The following is a 20,899-nucleotide window of genomic DNA, read 5'->3' as shown; positions in this document are numbered from 1 at the left end:
TCTTAAGCCTTTTAGTCTTAAATGGTCCTGCGGTCTTTGATCATGGGTACAAATATTTAGTCATTCAATCTTTTACATCAGATAGAAAATGCTCTACAAATGTGCCTTTTTCATTCTGGTGCTGTTCAAGCTTTGCAACTGCTATAAAAACCCGTACAGTAAGTACATCTTACTGAAATTACTTAGACGATCATTCATTTTGCCCAAAAAATTATTTTTGTAATCGAAATTGAGGTTTAAAATTTTTGTACAAGCTCTCCGAGTGAGGAACGTCATGGAGAGGCATTGTTCTGGACGTATCTGTCTGTCTATTTTCACAATAATCGCAATTTGTATTAATCTTGCTAGTAGAGCTTGACATTATCTTTTAATTAGTGATTTTAACATACAACTTCGGTGGATAATTATAGTTTTTATGTTAAGAAATGTTAGGTTAGGCTAGGTCTTTGGAGACAGTTGTCTTGACTCGGAGAGGAATTATTTTGGCTTTGCCAACATGTTTCATTTATGATTTATTCTAACGCAGTATGTCCTGAGGACAGAAGGAAACTGTGTACAAATGAGACGATGCAATGTCCGAAGGAAACCAAGTTGGAATGCGTCATGCACGTACCAGAAATGACTCCTAGAATAACTCTGGCTGAATTCGAAAAAATTATAATAAACCTTCCAGTGGAGCATTCCTGTCATTGTATGTGCAAAGAGGGCCAACAGTGCAAGGGGTTCCCGTGCCCCAACAAAGATGACCCTTACAGCTTTTGCACTTTTTTTTTCTCCTCGAGGTATCTGCTTGGTTTAGGTTACACTGAAAATGATGGAACCTGCGCGTGTAGGAATTACGATTAGTAGGTCTTTGGCTACCTACCGAAATTTGCGTTTAATCTTCACCTTGCTAGCTTAGTCGATTATTTAAACAGAAAGATTTCTTGAAAAATAACCATTCACATTTCTTGTTTAATACTTACCTTTGAATTCAGTTTGATTTAACGCACTATAACAATTAAGTATCTCCCTAATTATATTATAGGGGAAAGTCACTAAATGATAGTAGAATAATACTACAACCCTCTTGCAGTGTGTGAGCTGGATTATGTACCAATAGACAGGTTGCACATTCTTAATAATAATTATATTGATTTTGAACTTGATTGAAGTGTGATTTTAACTCGCACTTTTTGTAAATTCATGTATCTTCCTATATAATAAACTGTCACGTGGTAAATTCATGGTGTGAATTATTTTTCAAATCGACATGAAAAGGCCAAGAAGGGATACATAACGTAATATTAAGTGTTGAAAAGCAGTGCCTTGATGATGACGTTAATCGTGGTTGTGCTACAGACGTCGGGTTGGTACTTGGGTCACTAGAAATGGCTGGGAGATTCATTCCACCATGAGTTGCCATGGCAAAGACAAATGACACGAACCTAACGCCACTTGATTTCAATAGACTGTTCCATTTATTCCAGAGGAGACGAAGACACTACAGGGTTAAGAAGGGCCGCCTTCTTGGGTTATTCTCTCTGGCGCCAAGTAGCACCGCTAGAAGCAGTCGAAACAACTAGACTCCCTAAGCGTGTAGTGAACTCGGGCTTCGTCTGGCGTTCCCTCTTGGTGCGAGGGAAATAACCAAAGAGGGTAGTCTCCCACCCCTGTTATATTTCAATGCAAATAATTTATGGTCTATTGGAGTCCGAATTATCTTTGTCCAACGAAACTGAAGGTGCATGGAAGCCTATTTTAGGTATATGCGATTGCTTGTACAGAGTGGGGTAGCTATTTCGTCCCAATTACTTCTGTGGTTTGACTCCGTTTTTATTTTGGCCTATTTTTCATCTACTGTAACGCTCTACAGAGCGAGGGAAGATGCCAGTCATAATAATTTGGGTTATTTCTTGAGTAATCTGGAACAATTTTGAGTTAATTTATTTGGAACATCTCAATCATTTACATGCCGAATATTAATCTAATTTAGACTAAACTTGATATCGAAATATCATTTTATCCAGCGTCGAAGAGAAAGAAACACTTTTCGAGTACAGAAACACGTGGATTCTGATTGGTCAAGGGAATTTATCAAAGAGTACCGTATTGTGATTCAAAATGTAAGCAGTGCCCATCGTATTCCAAAATAAATGAAGCAAAGTCCATTTTTTGGGGAAATGAAATAGGGCGCCATGTTTCCGCTTATTGGTGATAGATGGTGCTATCCACATTTCGGAACTAAGTTGGAGACTCAGATAGTACGACCTATTATACGTGACATTTTTTCGACTTCTGCTTTTTAATGAGTTTAAAGATATTATTGAATGTGCACTCAACTCGTATACAATTTTATTGAACTTGACTCGATAAAATCAAGTTTAGACGAAAAATGAATTAAAACTCTTATTTTAACAACAAGATAGGTTAAATTTGGGACAACCTTAGATTTCAGATATCTTTTGGACTAGCCTGTTTCGTTTTAGTTAAATCCAACTAGAACTATTCGGCTGACAACTATTCGTTTGAAATTTGCCTTAATTTCCTGTAACGATTTTTAACAATATGAAAGATGTTTTCCAGCAAGAACGAAATGATACTAAGTAACCATCCACTTAAAACACTCCAGAATACAAACACATGATCCTCGAATCCTAAGTAACCGACAATTAAAAGTCCTTTAATGCTTTCGTCGTGCAAGTTCAAATCGTCATGTTCCCATTTAGCCACGTGACCAGAGGAGATCAGTAATCCTAACCTATAACGTGAGATAAAATTTGCCGGTTTTAAATAACGGGGAACAACTTAAAGAATTTCCAAAAAATATCAAATTGAAACGTTAACAAAAAGCCTGTCATGTAATTTGTGCCGTACCTCTAAGTACGTAAATGTTTTCAAATATTTTAAAGTTGAACTAAATCAGGTTTCCGATTTTGACTTAAGAAGCTTATGGTATTGCAATCTTACCACTTTTTCACGTCAGATTTTTTATTGAAACCTTTGCGAACCACAATCGAAGCTAGAGTATGGAACAGATTTTCATTTCCAAAGTGAAAGGTTCCGGAAGATATATTCATGTTACAGAGATGTTTTTCCATTGATTTTCTGAGATAGACAAAAACTAACTTCTCCTTTTCGCATCTTTCGAAAAACATCTCAACAGACTCAGGAGGTTGAAAACCGGGATACATTGAGTCGCCAATTTGTTTCAAAATGCCAGTGCTTGGTGACTAACGAGAACAAACATTTCATTAATAATTTTATTCTCATAAACGATCCCGCGCAATTCAACTACCAGCTGGGAAAAATATTCTAATAAAGCTATTATAATTTAAATTATATTAGCTCCATAGCTTAATATATATTTAATATGAAAAGATGAAAGAAATTTGAATGAAAAACTGCAGAGATTTTCCTATTCTTAACTTCTATCATTATAAAAAAATCTTGCCTTTAGTATATCTAGAGTAGAAGACCCTTGCTCTGATGTAACTACATAATCTTCATATAAAACTGCGTTCAACACATCTTGAACGGTGTCTATTGGCTTAGAGAGTGGAGCGATGCTGGTCTTCGAAGTAATCATGCATTCGTAGAGTTTGGCAATCACGCCACAGACGATTATGATAGCAATTAACATCAATCTGGTCAGATTCGATTTATCAAACATATTCAAAGGAATATCTGAAAATATCCTATAGAGGTTAGCATTAATGTCTCGAGCCTATCAAAAGGTAAGACTTGGGAACATTTAAGTCAAAGTCGCTGTGGAGTAGGTGAGGCGGATTTAAAATTGAGTCTATGTATTGACTCTGACTAAAACAGTACTGTAGCAGTTCTATATCTATCGGTATATACGTAGTAATGCATATTTCTACATTATGATGACAATCACTCATAAATATTTTACTAAATTACCTTGCCGGAGTGGTATTGTCAGAATCGTCTTCAACTGAGAAGCCTTTGGGTCCAACAATTTGAATCTCTTCAATATTTTACCAAGAAAGTAACAAAAGCCAAGAAATCCAATCGAAGCTATCCAACCCTTCAAAAAAAAACATTTACAGTGTGACGTTGTTGATTTTCCATTCTATGCTTGGTTTGGACAGTATAATAATTATACGTGGGGCTCTGACGTCACCAATGGTCTATCAACTTACATGGACGCTTAAAGGATCAATCATGAAAAATGCATTAGCCATTTTACGAGATCCAGGTGCTTTTGTTATGAAAGTCATAGCATCATAAGTGTAAGGACTAGAAAATTCCACAAATCGAGCACGAGATGGCGAAAAAAGCACTGATGAAATACCAAGATCACATTCCTGAAAAATGGCAGGTGCACAACGAATATTACTAAGTCGCAAATGGTGTAGATAAAAAAGATATATTATTGGTTAGTGTTACGTTGTCGAAGCTCATAAACCGATGTTGACTAAAATTTAACTGCCACTAAAATGACGAGATTTCTTTTGTTTCTCCACTCTTACCATTATGTACTTGCATCTTTGTTACCGAGTACCACCCACAACATTAATAAATTGCTTACATTTCGGGCGACCATTCCCAAAAGTCCATCGCATTTTCCGTTGTTATCGCAAGCACCCCACTTCCCATCTAGAGATGGTACAATCGTGTAACTGCAATTACAAGTGGAGAAGTATATAGAAATGCATTTCATTCTTAAAAACAAAATAGTTTTTTAACTCAAATTTCATTTTTGTTGCTAAAACTTTCAATATTTGAACGTCTCTCCCTTGGTAATGCAATTTGTTTTTACCTCTCCGAGTGACGTATGTCACGGAGAGGTTCTAATTTCGACGTGTGTGTGTGTCTGTCTGTGTGTTTGTCTGTTGTTACACCCACGTGACCGCGTTCGCAGTTTCCAAATTGGAGCAAACGTGTTCGCCATTTCCGAACTGCTTTCACAGTCACGGAAATGGCTCCTTTACTTGAGTTCTCACACCACCATCTTCTCGTCTTTGTCCATCCCACACGGACACCAGTCTGTACTTACTGGCTTCTAATCACCACCATCTTTTGGTCTTCGTCCATCCCACATGGACACCAGTCTGTATTCATTGGCTTCTAATCACCACCATCTTCGGGTCTTCGTCCATTCCACTTGGACACCAGTCTGTACATACTGGCTTCTAATCTCCACTATCTTTTGGTCTTCGTCCATCCCACATGGACACCAGTCTGTACATACTGGCTTCTAATCACCACCATCTTCTGGTCTTCGTCCATCCCACTTGGACACCAGTCTGTACATACTGGCTTCTAAACACCACCATCTACTGGTCTTCCGTCTATTCCACATAGACACCAATCTGTCTTATTGGCTTCTAACTCCATAGTCATCGTTTGGTTTAAGACATTCGCGGCGATCAGCTAGGGTTACGAGAAACGTCTAGCCTCCCTAGGGTGGGTTGTCCACCAAAGGTTTTCGCAATTGCGGTTGTTCTTGCTTTTAGCTGTAGTTCGACACCCTTATATACTACCTATTTGAGTAAGGTAATGCAACCGGCGTATGCTTCATTTCAAACGCCAAAATTAGTCAAGTCTCTCAAGAATGTCTAATTGTTCTTTATCAACGCGATGTAACGCTCTATAAGGCGAACAACTAACGAAGAAAATATTTAATATTAATTATATTTATTTTAATATTTAAGATAATCTAGTTTCTCAACTCAAAATTAAAACGGAAAGAGTTAAAAAGCAGCCTATGTTTTAGTCTGTGTGTGTCCGTCCGTTAGTGCACCGCGTTAGCAGTTCGCTTTGTTTTGTGGAAAGAAATCCTACAAAACCTTAATATTTGGTTTTCTCATAATATATTATTAATATATGGAAATATTTTTCGTAATTTCGATGCCTTTAGTGGTTTTGTAGCTATAAAGCTCTGTTTCATTCTGATATCCCAAGAATATTTTTTATTATTATTATTTGAAATCGATGTTTATATATTACTTAAGCTATACTACATCTGTTTATAGCATAATTCTTTCTAAAGTGATTTCAAGAAGAACGCAACTATATTGGGCAAATGAACTTTTATTTGTCATTAGGCCTAGTGAACCAAAAAGTAAACGCTTGGGTTTGGTTTTCGTTTCTGTAATACAGAGACATTAACGGTTCAGAGTGAGCCGAAAGTTAAATACACTTTTAAATAATTAGGCTTAGACTTTATAATCATGGTGGAAATCTGGGCCGCGTTCAGCAGAGCTCAGCGCTGTCAGGCGCTGTTAGCAGTGTCATCCAGAACGGGATTTTGTTATTGAATTTTGACGTCACGGTGCTCAGTGAGCCAGCGCGGTCTTCAAGGAAAATAGTCGGGTTTTTGGATAACGTGACGTAAAACGCGTAGTTCTCAGCTTGGCGAAAAAGCATGGAGGAATTAATACAAATAGCTCTTGCTGATTCTGATGGGACTATAGCTATTTAATTGGCGTGAAACAAGTTGATCACGCGAGAGCGGCGAGAAGTTTAAGAGACATGTTAGTTTCTATGTTTAATTATAAAAGTTGTTCTTATCTATCTCCATAAATATGTTATCATACAATTTTTGTTAAGCCTTTGTACCTTGCACGCTTTATTGCGCTAGCTTCATTTTTAAAAGACCGATGACCGGAGAAAAGCTATGACGACAGATCTCACCAGAAAACGTTTTCCAAAATCCGCTGTCTTTTTTGGTGAGCTCTGCTGAACGCAGCCCAGATCAGTGAAAGGTCTGATCGTAATCGGATTATAGCTTCGTGTGTTCATGCTTTTTATGGTGCGCATTTACCTTCAGTGTGTGTAGCCACAAATTAGCTTTGGTGTTATGTAACTTTAATCGTCATGTTGACAAACTAAGAAAATTGTTGAGGTGAAAGGAGAGGATAGTGTTTACATGGCAACCCTGTTGTGAATATGGCTTTGAACATAGAGGGTATACAGTTGAGGAGTAGCAAATTGGGCCTTTACAAATACGTAAAGGTAATATCCCTCCAAAGTTTTATCTCTTCATTTCCCGTTTTTCCCCCATCGGATGATTTTAATGTGTACAAGTATATCCTTATTGGATGTAAAATGTCGTCTGATTTACAGTATATTTGCTATGCTTTGTATACTGCTTTAATATTTCATAAATTTTAACTTCAGTATTTGTTCATAAAAAAAAGAAACATTTCCATAACTGGGTAAATAAGTTTGTAGGTAGTCCTTCTCTTGACTCGGAGAGGTAATATTTTGGTTTTCCCAACTTGTTACCATCACTAATGAAACGAAATGAAGAATGCTACGAAATATACATAGAAAATTAATTAAAATTGCTAACAGCAAATATTGCTAGGCGATTGAAACTCACGTTAACGGCTGCAATAGACAGAGACGAATTAAAGGAAGTTTCCATTTGAAAAATGGTTTTAAGATCGAAATTTAAAGGTTGGACTATACTGAAATCTGCGGAACTAAAATCTGACAAACAAGTCTGTCAGTTTTGGTTCCAAAGCACTGAGTAAGAGCCAGTAAAAGCTTCGTTTTATTGTTTCCGACGCATAAATGTTGCGAAATGATTTAGAAATTGATTTATTTTTCAACCCCTTTCACTACTTAAGGACAACACCATCGTACGCCTTCAAGTTATTGAAGCACCTAGAAAAGCTTCAGAACGAGTATACAAACAAACGTCCTCATATGAAAACAGTGCAATTCCTTTAAGTTCTTTTCAAACAATGCGTAGTGATTTTATAAAAAAGCATAACTACGCAGTCAATACGAGAACAATTGCTTTATTAACTGAATAAACATGCTATTCTTCTTTAAATTATCATATCGAATTTTCAGCGGTACTCACGTTTATGGCCTCGGCAACTAGTACTAATCAATTTCGGTTAAAGATCCACATAGAGGCATAAGTTTTTTCTAATATTTGATTTTAGAACTTGGTTTATCCTGTATGTTTTTTTCGAAACTGAAATGCGACAAAAAAGTGCGTAAGTTTTGTTCTTAAAGTCTGATGAAAGGTTTCCGAGCGATAAATGCAGTAAAATGATATCGGAGTGCTTTTATACATTAAACCATAATATCAATTTCACTTATATGGAAAAAGACGAATGAAAACCATTAATTTCGGCTTTCACGACGCTTCTTTTACGTTGCTCTATCACCAACTAAAGCGCTTTGTGAATAAATCATTATGGTAAAAATATAATACGTAGATTTCCATATAAATGGCGTTCAAAAGGCGTTTTCGGACGATTATATCCCCCACGCAATTACTTCGGCGTTTGAAGCGTATAACACCTCGGCGTTTATGATGTATTTTTTTAAGGCTGCGACTGCAGCGTGTTATGCGGAATTTTTAAGCGCTACCCGAGGAAAAAAATGATGAAAAAAAAACTTACTCTTAGCTTGAAAGATCGATAAATCATTTTCATTATTATATCACGCAATTTTTACACTTGTCTTCGCATTCTCAATTACACAACATTCTTATTCTTGCCTTTAATACCTATTCTTGATCCACGTGACCAGATGTTTATAAACTCAATCACATAAAAATATGTAACTAAACCAATTCAAAAATTATCTGATTTTAATTTTGAGTTAACCTGGCTCGATTCCCGGTTCTTACGCAAAAATCTCTTCATTTTAAAAAAGTTAATTGTATGCTTGCTTCGTCGTCTAGGATTTGTACCCGCAAACAAATAGTAAGTCTAGGTAGATACTCAAAATAAATAGCACTTTTAATGGATTCTTTCGTTGGTCACATCAAAAACCAATCAGCCTGCAGAATTCGAACAGATTCTTTTGCAAACCCTTTTGGAAGCAGAAGTAAAAGTAGAATGGTTGAAATTGTTCTTCAAAATGATTAAACTAATTATAGTCCGATATTAACGAAGCATCAATTATTTATCTCTATTGAATGACAATTTACGACGCTGGTATCTATTTCTGTAATTCTTTTAACGTTTCGCTAAATAATAATACGCATTTTCCAGTAACATCGTAACAATACTCAATAACCATCCGCAAATTGAAGTCGCAAAAATGAACTTTAGATCGTTCAATTCTATATAACTGATTGTGTTAGAATCATCATTCGCAATACGGATTTCCATATCATCCTGATCCCATTTGGTAATATGACCAGTAGAGACACTTCTCCTTAGCCTAAAACGATGTTCAAATTAATTAGAATATTTTGATAGGAAATAATAACCAGAATCATTTTGTAAATATTTTATACTCGCAAAACACAGTTCGATAAAATGTTATCAGCAGTTCATAGATCCAGATTCAGCGGAAAACTTGAGTTGAAAAATCAAAATAAGCTTTAGAGCGACTATATTTTAAAAACAACTTTAATATAAGCAGTGCCCATCGTATTCCAAACTAAATGTAGCAGTTTCTTGGGGGAAATGAAATGGGGCGCCATGTTTACGCTTATTGGCGAGAGATGTCGCTATCCACACTTCGGAACTAAGCTGGAGACACAGATAGTGCCACCTAAATACATGACGACTTTTGCTTTTTAGTGCGTTTAAAGATATTATTGAATGTGCACTCAACACAATACAATTTCATAGAACTTGACTCGTTAAAACCCAGTTTACACGAAAAATGAATTAAACTCTTAATTTAACAACAAGATTGATTAAGTTTGGTGCAAATTTAGATTTTTATATCCAGTAACTATTTGTTTGAAATTTGCCTAAGTTTCCAGTAACGTTCCTTAACAATATCAAATAAGTTTTCCAACAAGACCGAAATGATACCAAGTAGAAATCCACTTATAACACTCCAGAATACAAACACATGATCTTCGAATCCTAAGTAACCGACCATTAAATGTCCTTTAATGCTTTCATTGCGCAAGTTCAAATCGTCATGTTCCCATTTAGCCACGTGACCAGAGGAGATCAGTAATCCTAACCTAAAACGTGAGATAAAATTTGCCTGTTTCAAATGATCGGGAACAGCTTCGAGGATTTCCAAAACAAATTAAACTGAGTAGGTAACAAAAAGTTGGGCATTGTAATCTTACCACTTTTTCAAAAGAGATTTTCCATGGAAACCTTTGCGAGCCACAATCGAAGCGAGAGTATGGAACAAATTTTCATTTGCAAAATGAAAGATTCCAAAAGATTTGTTCATTTTACGGATTTAAACTAAACATTGTCCGATATTAACGAAGCATCAATTATTTAACTCTATTGTACGATAATTTACGACGTTGGTATCTATTTCTGTAATTCGTGTAACGTTTCGCTGAATAGTAGTACGCATTTTCCAGTAACACCGTAACAATACTCAATAACCATCCGCAAATTGAAGTCGCAAAAATGAACTTCAGATCGTTGAATTCTATATAACTGATTGTGTTAGAATCATCATTCTCAACGCGGATTTCCATATCATCCTGATCCCATTTGGAAATGTGACCAGTAGAGACACATCTCCTAAGCCTAAAACGACGTTCAAATTAATTAGAACATTTCAAAATAAAGCAAAAAGCTAAATCCTGTTTTACATAATTTATGCTAGCAATAACCAAGTGCATTCATAAGTGCAAAAATTCAGATGAGTTAAAAATGAAGTTGAATGAGGTTGATGAGTGAAAATTGAAGCTGGTGAGAAATGCATAAGAGTGTTACAAAGAAATTCCAGAAGTTAGGTAATGTTAGTTCACACTTTCAATTTCAAAATTTCCTGATTTTTCAATGTTATAATAAATGTATGCACTTTTATTTGTACGTATTACCCAACCCACACGAAATTCCCTATTTCCTGGCATAGCTGCGCCAGTCTTACTACCATAGTTTTTACTACTATATATTTGTCTGCGTGTGAAAAGTTTTTAGACACACAAAAAAAAGTTTCAGTGCTTAAAAGTGCAAAACAAAACGTAAGGTAACCTTACACAATAAATACTACTAGCTGTTCAAATAGAACGTTTTACCATCTATTAACGAGATGTTTGAAAGGAAAACCTCTACGAAACGCAATTGAAGCCAAACCAGCGTAGAAATTTTCGTATCCAACATGAAATTCTTCAGCCGAAATATGGAAAATTTTCAGAGTTTTCAGAAACTCTGACTTCTTGTTAAGCAGGACTAATCGCTCATTTTTAACTCGTTCGGCGAATATCTTAATCGTCTCTGGAGCTCGGAAATCAGCTGACATCGAATCGCGTAAGGTTTTTACGATCCCAGAACTTGCTGACTAAAATGAGCGAATTTCGTACTTATATTCTAACAAACCAAATCAGAAATTGGAACGGTTTTTCTATACAGGGAATATTTTTGATTGTAAAATATAGTCAATATCAGCACAGTCAAGTGAGTCTAAACGTTAGACCATTAAACACAGATGGACTTGGATGATAAGCTCAATTCCAGTTTTTCTAATGGCATCGCCAGTTGCCGCCCCTAACGGGATAGTCTCGAAACATTTCAACTCGCAGATCATGTTATGACCCTGGTTTTTGTCGAAAAAGTTTCGACATTGGTCTCAGCGTAGCGCTAGAGGCGTTTCCTTAAAAAAACCACGCCCCGTATCGCCATTCCAGCCACTCTGTGTTTAATGGTCTTAAACTTATACCCAGAACTTTAAGATAACATTTTGGTAACAATTGCTTTTGAATTTAACAGAAGAAATAATTGAAGGTTTTTTGTTATACTTAGTCTTGCTTTTAAAAATCTTAAAGCGTGAGTTCCCTCTATCGACGTTACAACATAATTTTCCTTTTCAACTGCGTCCAACACATCTTCAACCGTGTCTATTGGTCGAGAGAGTGGGGCTGTGCTGGCCGTTGAAGTAATCATGCATTCGTACAGTTTGGTAATTACGCCACAGACGATTACAATAGTAATTAGCATCAACGAGTTCAGATACGAATTAGAAATCAGCTTCAATGATATGTCTAAAAACAAATTGATCAAATTTAAAAAACTGTTGTTGAAATCACAACCATTTAGTTGAGAAATGCATACGTGAAAATTGCAATTATACCTTGTCGAAATATTATAGCCAGTAAAATTCTCAATTGCAGAGCCTTTCTATCCACCAAGTTGAAAATGATCAACAGTTTACCAACAACGTACGAAATCGCTAGGAATCCCATAAAAAAGATCCAAAGCTACGAAGGAAATACATATTTTCCTTCACAAACGTGTTCTTACACCAGAGTGAGATTTAGGAGATCTATCGCTTATTAAAAAAAACCTTGCCAGTGCAACCCCGATCTAGTTTTAATATTTATAACAGGAAATTTCTTTTTTAAAATTCTGTGACATAGTTTCAGTACCGTGCAACCCTACCAAAACGCTGAGCATGCTGGGAGGACTTCGTTCACGTAAGTGGGGAAGAGACTTCAACCTTTTAGCTTCTGAGCGCGAGGGAGAATACCACAATGGCGTCCTCATCCCTGAAAATTTCCTCTGACACCTCATGCCCCTTTAAAAATTTATAGCTTGTCCAAGAGCTTTTGGATTTCGTTCAAAAACTTATGAGGTTGAGTTGCAAAAATAAATGTAATGGAGAAAAATCTGATTTTTCTCGATGAAGGTTGTTGAACGCAGTCAAGGAGACTTGCTTTAAACGGTTTTTAGACAGGCAAGTGGCAACCGTAATTCTTAACCCTCGCAACGAGAGAGAGAGGGAGGAAGAACTTGTTTAAAGCTTATCACGTGGCCAGTGGCATCCGATTTAAAGCTAACGGGCACTACTAACTGCGTTCTCTTTGAAATATGCGCTTAAAAAAGTATCTGTCCGAGGTGGTAGCAATATCCTACCCTACACAGAAACCTTTTTAAAAAAAGGGTGAAAAGGATGATAAAGTGATTTTATATAAATTTTTCTACTAATTATAAGAGCAAACTGCATAGTGAAACATAACACCGAATGATTTTAAAATAAAGTTTGAAAATTCATGGATAAATTTAAATAAACCCCTCTGACCAATCGCGTAACTCCCTGCCTTTTTATTAAAAAAATTATCGTGGCCGCTCCATGTCTCACGTCACGATTGTCACATCACGCGCAAACTATATCAAATCTTGCGATAAATTTCCTTCGATACGGAGCGTGCCAAGAGAATTTTGCTAACAAAAAGGCAACGCGATGGGTCGGAGGTACTTCTTTAAATTTATCCATGAAATTTTAAACTAATTTTAATTTTAAAATAATTTGGTGTTATTTCTTGGATGTTTCACTATGCAGACTGGTCTTATAATTAGTATAAGAATCGATAAAAAGAATCATTTGATTTTCCCTTTCACCCTCCCTTTGAAAGAAATAATTAATATCTTCGCTTTACTTGAACGCTCATGGGGTCAACCATGAATAAACCATTAGTATCCTTCTTTGTGTCCGGCGCTTTGGTCATAAAGGTCACTACGTCCTGCGCATATGGATAAGAAAAATCAACAAATCGAGCGCGAGATGGCGAAGGAGTCACAGTTGAGATTGCAAGATCGCATTCCTGGAAAGTTAAAGAAAGGTCTATATGTATGTATGCTAAATGTATTATAGCAAAATTAGCAGACCACGAAGGCTTTCACGTTAACAATAGCAAGCACGAGATTATAATGGTTCTTGGGAAACAGAGGCGATCGATTGTCGTGTTTTAATGGGTTACTTGCTTTAAACCATGGAGGAGTAGAAAAGGGTAGCATTCAACAGCTCGCAAGGGACGCAGTCCGTTTACTTCACTTCCGGTTTTGAAATCAAGTTGCTAATTGCATGGTTAACGGAGTAAAGGGCTCTTGGAGCACATTTGTTGCGCATCCGTTTCGTGACGTCATTTGTAATTATAACTAAAAGCTTATACGTGAGCTATAAAAGTCTCCTGTTCTGCTCTTCCATGATTATACTAATGCCAGATATCATATATTCACACGAATGATCAAACATGTGGCCAGAATTGGGTGGGTAATTTTAAATACAGGGAGTGTAAAGCTAAAGGTTCTGCTTTAACTTCACTTCGTAAACTTTTGAAATACTTGGCACTGAACCTTAATTTTATAAAGATAAACCAGTGATATAGACATCGAAGACTGGGTGACATTTTTCAAATCTTAACTCAAAAGGTTACTGTCGAATTACTATGGTTCGTTGGCAAATAACTGCTAAATTTTGAGAGTATAAGGACTGATTTTCCAACCGTATTTCTTGCATTTGAAGAAGATAAAATGAAAGGTAATGCGTACATTTCTGGCGACCATTCCAATAATTCCGCTGCACTTTCCGTCATCGTTGCAATTACCCCAAACGTCATCCGGTGGCGTGGATATTATATAACTGTACAAAATTAAATAAATGCGCACCTGAGAAACCCTTTTATAATAAATGGGAGATTACTATCTACAACTTTACTTGAATTTCATTTTTTCTGATAAGACTTTCAATATTTCGTAATCACTGCCTTCGTATCGGACATTGTCTTTGCCATCCAATGTTTTGTTATCTTTTATAACGCGAAATGAAGGATGCTGCGAAACAAATAAATAAGTTAGTAGCGATTAAAATTGTCTAAACCAGATGGGCACTCTGATATGTCGTACTCTACATGTGTTCAAATTTCCTTGTCTAAGGGACCAATGTTACCTACGAAACTAAATGTTTTAGACACCATGTTTTTGAAACTTACCACTCAGTCTGACCCAAATAACACACCATTTAATTTATGAAATACTCATCAGAATCACTCTGTATTTAAAATCAGTGTGGCGTGTGCTCGTTTTTCCTTTCAAAGGTTAACTTTGTATCCTACTTTCGGCTGAGGTATAGAAAGTTGAAATTTGGAAAGGGGGTTTATGAGACCTCGAAATTGATATAAAAAATTCAAAAACTCGGAAACATGTTCCTCAAAATGGTTTACCCCTAATTGACTCTGGCCTGTATACGTGAAATATATTATTCTAAAATCCCCAATACGTTTCTGCCGTTTTGCATAAAAATGTGTGAAAACAAACCGATCTAAATGCCTAAACACTTTCAGTCTAGACTTTGTCCTCTCTCCTTAATGTGTGGGCGAACACTACGTGCCTTGAATTCCGAATACAAAATACAGCGTTCTTAATAGAGAGAAGAAAATACATTTTATAACCAAGCCGGAATTCGAAGCTAAAGATTGAGGCTTGAAATACTCCACAAACCTTATCAGGGCTCCCACCAAAATCGCAAAAGAAAACAGTGCAAAAAGGGACTTTAATTGATGAAAATACCGTAAAATAGAGACCATAATTTTAAAAGTGGGAATCCAAAACGAGACCACTGTTGAAATTTAATGATACCTTCAATATATAAAAAAGTCTCAAACTCCTGTTTTTAAGTATCAAGTAATGTTTGGAACATCGTATAAATTTTTTTTTCGTTTTGCAACAAAATTGCAAGTTATTAGTTTTATCAGGAATAAATAGATTTACTACTTGGAATCTTTAAGAGGCCATTTTAAGGGCCTGGGTGTCTGACTGAAAGGGGAGGAGGTGTATAAACCGTCACCGTTGACGTCATGCATAATTTATTTGACGTATTTTGCGACCTGCGCCGCGACTCCCGTGACCTATGCGCGGTGAACCCAAATGTAAACATGATACGTCGTCTGAACAAGTAGACCTAGGATTACGCTTCTAAAAAAAGGCGAAAATACTTGGAGACTTGCTTCCAGTTAAGAACTCGATATTACTATTCTCACAGGGTGGAGTAACAATTTAATTCCTTCCACTCTTCACCAAAGTTATACAAAAACAAAATATCAGTATCCCTATGCAAAGGCTTAGGGTTTAAGGGGAAGTAAACGTCATCTTTGCTCGAAATTATTATATCATTCGTTTTCAATACTGAATTTCTAGCTACACTAACTTCTAAATCGTCGACTTTAGTTACAGTTAGAGAAATTTTCGCCTCAAAAACGTCGTTAACGTCAAATTGTTCCAAGTTCTCGCACTTCCCGACCATTTAGGAGCCGAAACTGAAGCAGACGACAGCTTAAAAGGTCATGATCTTGATCTGTCCCACACATTCGCCTAACCAATGAGACGCGAGGAAGGAGGAGCAGGCGGTTTAAAAGCTTTCGGAGCTTCCCCTCACAGTCAATCAGATATTTGGCCTCTTAAAGATTCCCAGTAGTACATCTATGTATTCCTGATTTTACTAAAACGAACTTCTAAGGACCTGGTGGGAGCCCTGCATTATAAGGGAAGTTATGACACCCCAATAAATTATACTTTATGTTACCTCAAATTGCCTTTGCTATTAAGCTAAGCTTTACGTTCAAAGTTAAGATACTCACGTCTAACACGGCAATTAACAGAGTGAAATTTTTAAATGTCTCCATTGTGGTCTACGCATCCGAAAGCTCTTGCAAAGAAAGAGTACAGCGTTGCTGAGAGAGTTCACAGAATTCGTGTTGGCAATAATGCACGCGTGGGCAACCTTGCAAAGAACATCAACCTTCGTCAACAAAAGGAGCCATTAATTCGATAAAGGGTTTTAGGGTGTGCATTAAGTTCTGCACATTAGGTAAAATAACTGAACGAACTCACTTAAAGGGAGAGTGAAAAGAAAATAAATAAAGTGATTTTTATCGGTTAATTCTTCATAGTTAATCATCAAGAAAATACCTCCCAATGATTTTAAAATTTCAATTAAATTGAGATTTCTTGGATAATTATAAATTTGCACCTCCAACGAATCGCGCAACGCCCTGCCTTCTTGTTAACAAAATTAACGTGGCACGCTTTATGCCTCACTATGCAGATAGGTCTTAAAGTTAGTAGTTTCCTTTTCACCTTCCCTTAAACGTTTTAAAAGGAAACATTTTGGCGAAATTTGCGTGCGGACACGAAATAGGGTTTAAACAAAGAGGGTAAAAGGAAGGTAGCAGCTTTGGAAAGGCATTTTAGGAGTTCTCGCTTTTCCTTTTTACTTATTTGTTACTTTTTTCTCCTAACAGAGTTTCAACAAATAAGAGGGTAGAAAAAGATTGGCGTACACCGGAAAGCGAATAAACTCCATTCAAGCTTTTTACTCCCGCTATTTATACACTCTTTGGTTTAAAGAAATTTTTAAAGTTTTCAAGAAAGCATGCATTCGTTGAAATTTAAATTGTTTGGTTTTCCAAAACCAAAGAAAAACCCAAAAACACTATTTGCCTTTGAAAAATATTAGAAATAAACGATCTTTCTTACTTAATGATTCATTGATTCTTAAACAGGGTGTTCGAAAAAAGTGGTAGGATCAAAGATATGTATAAATACCAACGTATTATTCATATCCAAAGTTCTATTGACGATTTTGAGTCGAAAAGGTCCATTTTGCCTTAAGGGCCACCGTTTACAACGTATGACTGAAAGAGTGCTTTAGGGATGGCCCCTTAAAACTAACTAAAAAACTGAACGACAAGTTATGCTACAGGTCCGGTGGTCCCTTTTAGATATGACATGACACTCATCCGAAATGTTAAATGAAATAACATGGGGTTTCTCATGATGGTTCACCTCCAATTACTCAAAAACTACAGCGAAATTACTATTCGTTGAACTTTTAAATTAATCCGTAACTATTCAGGGTGTGCCTTTTCCAAGTTTTATCAAACACCATCAAGTCTAACTATGTTAGTTTAATTATTTAGTAATTTATTGCAAAAACGTTTTTCGCTGGACCAAGTCGGTTTAATTTTATTAATGAGCCATCCGTAGAACAATCCAAACAACATGTCTACGATTGTCCTGAGAGCAAATCGTCACAGAACATTTTGCACTCAAAATCACTCATAGAACCCACTGCATTTCGGTCCAATCATTCATTTTGGAATACCGTGTGTAGGTCAACAGGGGAACGCGTTGTCAATACAAAAATACCACATCATGACCAAGGAGAGATTCAGGTTCTAGTATACCAAGGTTATTCTAAAATTCATTAAACTGTTTCAAGCTTGGCGTTAAGGGACGTACATAGGATTAATTTTTTATTTTGGTGTTCCAAGGTTAATCAAAATTATAAACCACTGTCATAGATATTAAAATTTTGATCCATGGTTCATACAACTTTATTTATAAATTAAAATTAAAATGAGGTCTGCTACCACTGTTTTGGAAATAGGATAATGGGATTTTGGACATAATTCAAGGAGTTTTCTGGGATTTTTAAGTATTTGGTAGTTATTTTCAACAATTACTCACCAAAAATATGTTTTTGTAACTTTTTGAATTGAAAACTCCAAATTTCCAAGAAACTAAATTCGTGATGCCTCTTGAAATTCGAAAATGAAGGCGTTTTCCAGTAGAGTTCTTTGGGCGATTTTTAGCGGTATCTTTGAGATTTTTGAGTCGAAAGCACTGGCAACACTGCGTGCTAATATCTATTAAGCTTTAGAATTAAAAGTTAATACTTATTTAATTCCTTTCTCGTGACATAAAAAGCTTACCCAAATTATTTCGCTTGATCCTAGGAGTTACATTACATCTTGCGTATATCGCAACACCTAATAGTTATTTGTATTTAAGGTGTACAGCGTCTTTAACAAGGTAATTACATCCAGTCCTGCCCTCGTTGGTTACCGAGAAACTATATCAACACGCTGAAGTTTCCGAACTTAACTATACTCCTTTGATGACGGAAGGCTTTTACCTAACACGCTTAACCAATTTCAGCGATATCGATCAATAAAATTATATATAGCAGGTGCTATTCCACGGAAGTAATACCAGAGATGCCCGAAGAAATGGTTTAATAGTAGCTCATAAAGAAAGTCTCGGATGTGGTTTAATGTAAAAAAAATGCCACTAGATGCTCCCATAGCCGTTAAGCATGGCAAAGGTTATTTCTAACTCCGCTCTAGTGTAAGAGTTCTGATTGGTTAACTGCCTCTGGAGTGGAAAAATTAGTGTGTAGAAGGTTTGCCAGCGTGTTAGGGGTGCCGAAGAAGCAGAAATAGACCATTTCGGGAATTACGTACTCAGAAACCAACACACACGAGCGAGGCCACCATTGGGGAATTCTCTGTCTCGCTAAGAAGCGCCGCTAGAGGCAGTGTGAATTGGGCTCCGTCTGGCGTTGTGTCTTGGTGCGATGGAGAGTACCCCAATGGTGGCCTCACCCCTATGTTGGTTTCTCTGTATGTAATTTTCGCAATGGTCTATTGGTTTTGAGCGAAGCAGACTAGTTGATTTTATTTGCTTAAAAAGCCCCAAAAGTTTTATTTTTAACAGATTTTAAAACTTAATTCAAAAATTTTTCCCTGTTTTTCTTGAACTTTCCGAGCGCAATTCTTATTGCACAATGTTTCATCTATGGCAATTGTAGATTGTTACTACGCAAATTCAATAGCAAACAATTTATTTTTTACTTCAGAGAACCCTGACAACACGCATGAAACAAGTCACGTTGTTTGTGCTTCACTTAAGGAACATATCATTGCACTCAATAAAAAAGCATATCGTTAATGTTTATGGAAACGCGAATGTATTTCGCCAGCTAAACAATTCCAAACACTGGGGACTGTTTTGAACATAGAGATACGAATATATTGTACCTCTAGAGTCCCAATGTCGATGCTTATCATAATACAACGCTCAAAAGAAAGATCATGAACGAAAGATCTTTATAAAATACAATAAGCGCCATCTATGACAGTATTTTAGTATAAGTAGTCACGTGGACTCTGCCAGCATATATGAGAGGCATAAAGTTAATTTTATTGAATAATAAAGGCTAGGACTGTTCACGAGCCGAGCTGAGCGAGCTTTTTTTAAAAGCTCGGCTCGGCTCGAGTCAAAAAAACAGCGGCTCGGCTCGACTCGAGCCGAGCCGAGCCGAGCCGAGCTTTCTCGATTAGTATATACATGTTTATAAAAATTGCTACTACCAACGTTATATATATAACGACTATAAATACCATCCCATGTTTAGGAATGTAGTAGTTCAGTAAAACCCGCTCTGTAAAATATGCTCAAGGTTAGAGACGAGAGATTTTTCCCACGCTTTATTTCATGTAACAATACAACGAAACACTATTGGTGAAGAGAATAAGGACTAGTCTAAAAGGAAAGCACTATATCAGTGACTAGGCTCGCGAGTCGTAGTGGCTCGATACCTGTCGGCTCGGCTCGGCTCGACCATAAAAAAGCTCGCTCGATAATTAATCGAGCCGCAAAAGTGGCGGCTCGGCTCGGCTCGAACTCGGCTCAAACTCGGCTCGCTCGTCACGAGCCCGAGCTGGCTCGAGCTCGTGAACAGTCCTAATAAAGGCATGGATACTTGTTTCTAATATGTGCGGCCCTTTCTGTTTTGTGTTGGGATAGTTGAATACTGGAGTAGCTTAATTTGAGGTCGACTGTAGCTCTTTAAGAATACCGGAATATTTTTCTTGGTAAAACATCAGTGAAATTTAATAATTTTTACGTTGTGAAGTTAAGTGTAATAGTGTTCGTACGGGGACCCCGACCCCGACCCCGAAAACCGGGGATCCCCGACTTTTCCCCCCGACCCCGACCCCGGTACCTAACATGTAAAATGTAGTCGGGGTTTTTTTCGGGGTTAGATTTTGGTTAGGTTATTTTTAGCAAATTATTTTTTGTCCTGCGCCCAAAACAATCATCTCATTCGTCTCAAATAAGTGCTCCGCTACTCCTTTATGAAAAAAAAAGGGCAAGGGGGTAACTAACAACAAACAAAATACAGTAAAAACAGTCACCAAAATTCCAAAGTTCACCATCCTCCCTCTCGTGGATCGGCGAATTTGTATATTAATAAAGATTCTTTCCAAACACCCAGAAATTTAACGATTTTTTTTATCATTTTTCCAAAATTTTTCAGCATGCGTTGTCTTACCCCGACCCCGACCCCGACTTGTTTTTTTCGGGGATAACCTGCCCCCGACCCCGACCCCGACCCCGATTAAATTTTTACCCCGTACGAACACTAAAGT

At 36.8% G+C, this 20,899-nt stretch overlaps 4 protein-coding genes and 2 long non-coding RNA genes across 8 annotated transcripts; all 6 read right to left on the bottom strand.

Annotated features, from left to right (window-relative positions):
- Window positions 1-113: 113 nt before the first annotated feature.
- Window positions 114-3,250, bottom strand: LOC149709244 (uncharacterized). The gene is made up of 4 exons (XM_089863369.1): window positions 2,950-3,250; window positions 1,983-2,740; window positions 614-1,904; window positions 114-549 (listed from the first exon to the last, which is right to left on the bottom strand). The coding sequence occupies exons 1-2, from the start codon at window positions 3,171-3,173 to the stop codon at window positions 2,500-2,502; spliced, it is 465 nt and encodes a 154-aa protein (XP_089719495.1). The 5' UTR covers window positions 3,174-3,250; the 3' UTR covers window positions 114-549; window positions 614-1,904; window positions 1,983-2,499.
- A 139-nt stretch (window positions 3,251-3,389) lies between these two features.
- Window positions 3,390-4,663, bottom strand: LOC149709243 (putative glutamate receptor). Its single transcript, XM_089863941.1, has 4 exons — window positions 4,532-4,663; window positions 4,143-4,307; window positions 3,901-4,027; window positions 3,390-3,666 (listed from the first exon to the last, which is right to left on the bottom strand). Exons 1-4 carry the CDS (start codon window positions 4,661-4,663, stop codon window positions 3,404-3,406), a joined length of 687 nt encoding a protein of 228 aa, XP_089720067.1. The 3' UTR covers window positions 3,390-3,403.
- A 960-nt stretch (window positions 4,664-5,623) lies between these two features.
- On the bottom strand, window positions 5,624-7,572 carry LOC149709242 (uncharacterized). The gene is made up of 2 exons (XR_016381329.1): window positions 7,331-7,572; window positions 5,624-7,261 (listed from the first exon to the last, which is right to left on the bottom strand). It is a non-coding gene; the product is annotated as an uncharacterized LOC149709242 (long non-coding RNA).
- A 1,618-nt stretch (window positions 7,573-9,190) lies between these two features.
- LOC149709241 (uncharacterized) lies at window positions 9,191-11,186 on the bottom strand. Its single transcript, XM_089863362.1, has 3 exons — window positions 10,928-11,186; window positions 10,013-10,433; window positions 9,191-9,901 (listed from the first exon to the last, which is right to left on the bottom strand). The coding sequence occupies exons 1-2, from the start codon at window positions 11,149-11,151 to the stop codon at window positions 10,169-10,171; spliced, it is 489 nt and encodes a 162-aa protein (XP_089719488.1). The 5' UTR covers window positions 11,152-11,186; the 3' UTR covers window positions 9,191-9,901; window positions 10,013-10,168.
- Window positions 11,187-11,529: 343 nt separating this feature from the next.
- LOC149709240 (uncharacterized) lies at window positions 11,530-14,248 on the bottom strand. Its single transcript, XM_089863353.1, has 4 exons — window positions 14,178-14,248; window positions 13,286-13,450; window positions 11,980-12,106; window positions 11,530-11,890 (listed from the first exon to the last, which is right to left on the bottom strand). Exons 1-4 carry the CDS (start codon window positions 14,190-14,192, stop codon window positions 11,577-11,579), a joined length of 621 nt encoding a protein of 206 aa, XP_089719479.1. The 5' UTR covers window positions 14,193-14,248; the 3' UTR covers window positions 11,530-11,576.
- A 54-nt stretch (window positions 14,249-14,302) lies between these two features.
- On the bottom strand, window positions 14,303-19,479 carry LOC149709239 (uncharacterized). 3 transcript variants are annotated; one of them, XR_016380224.1, is made up of 4 exons: window positions 18,398-19,479; window positions 18,153-18,339; window positions 16,262-16,422; window positions 14,303-14,459 (listed from the first exon to the last, which is right to left on the bottom strand). It is a non-coding gene; the product is annotated as an uncharacterized LOC149709239 (long non-coding RNA). The 3 variants fall into 3 exon arrangements; XR_016380222.1 differs by having other exon boundaries at window positions 16,262-16,404; XR_016380225.1 differs by having other exon boundaries at window positions 16,262-16,404; window positions 18,153-18,331.
- Window positions 19,480-20,899: the final 1,420 nt, after the last annotated feature.

Source organism: Phalangium opilio, unplaced genomic scaffold, assembly GCF_054372755.1.
Source record: "Phalangium opilio isolate 3A_F unplaced genomic scaffold, DU_Popi_V2 ptg000013l_1, whole genome shotgun sequence".
Classification (NCBI taxonomy): Eukaryota; Metazoa; Arthropoda; class Arachnida; order Opiliones; family Phalangiidae; genus Phalangium; species Phalangium opilio.
This window is presented reverse-complemented; position numbering and strand designations above follow the sequence as displayed.

Excerpts from the sequence above, each read along its gene's own strand:
- LOC149709244 (XM_089863369.1), bottom strand. The coding sequence starts at position 3,173 with ATGTATCCCGGTTTTCAACCTCCTGAGTCTGTTGAGATGTTTTTCGAA. Across the intron at positions 2,741-2,949 it reads AAATCTGACGTGAAAAAGTG|GTTAGGATTACTGATCTCCT; the intron begins GTAAGATTGCAA and ends CTCACGTTATAG.
- LOC149709243 (XM_089863941.1), bottom strand. The coding sequence starts at position 4,663 with ATGAAATGCATTTCTATATACTTCTCCACTTGTAATTGCAGTTACACG. Across the intron at positions 4,308-4,531 it reads TGGGAATGGTCGCCCGAAAT|GAATGTGATCTTGGTATTTC; the intron begins GTAAGCAATTTA and ends GCCATTTTTCAG. Across the intron at positions 3,667-3,900 it reads GACAATACCACTCCGGCAAG|ATATTCCTTTGAATATGTTT; the intron begins GTAATTTAGTAA and ends GGATATTTTCAG.
- LOC149709241 (XM_089863362.1), bottom strand. The coding sequence starts at position 11,151 with ATGTCAGCTGATTTCCGAGCTCCAGAGACGATTAAGATATTCGCCGAA. Across the intron at positions 10,434-10,927 it reads AAACATCTCGTTAATAGATG|GCTTAGGAGATGTGTCTCTA; the intron begins GTAAAACGTTCT and ends ACGTCGTTTTAG.
- LOC149709240 (XM_089863353.1), bottom strand. Across the intron at positions 12,107-13,285 it reads TTGACCCCATGAGCGTTCAA|CTTTGGATCTTTTTTATGGG; the intron begins GTAAAGCGAAGA and ends TTTCCTTCGTAG. Across the intron at positions 11,891-11,979 it reads GGCTATAATATTTCGACAAG|ACATATCATTGAAGCTGATT; the intron begins GTATAATTGCAA and ends ATTTGTTTTTAG.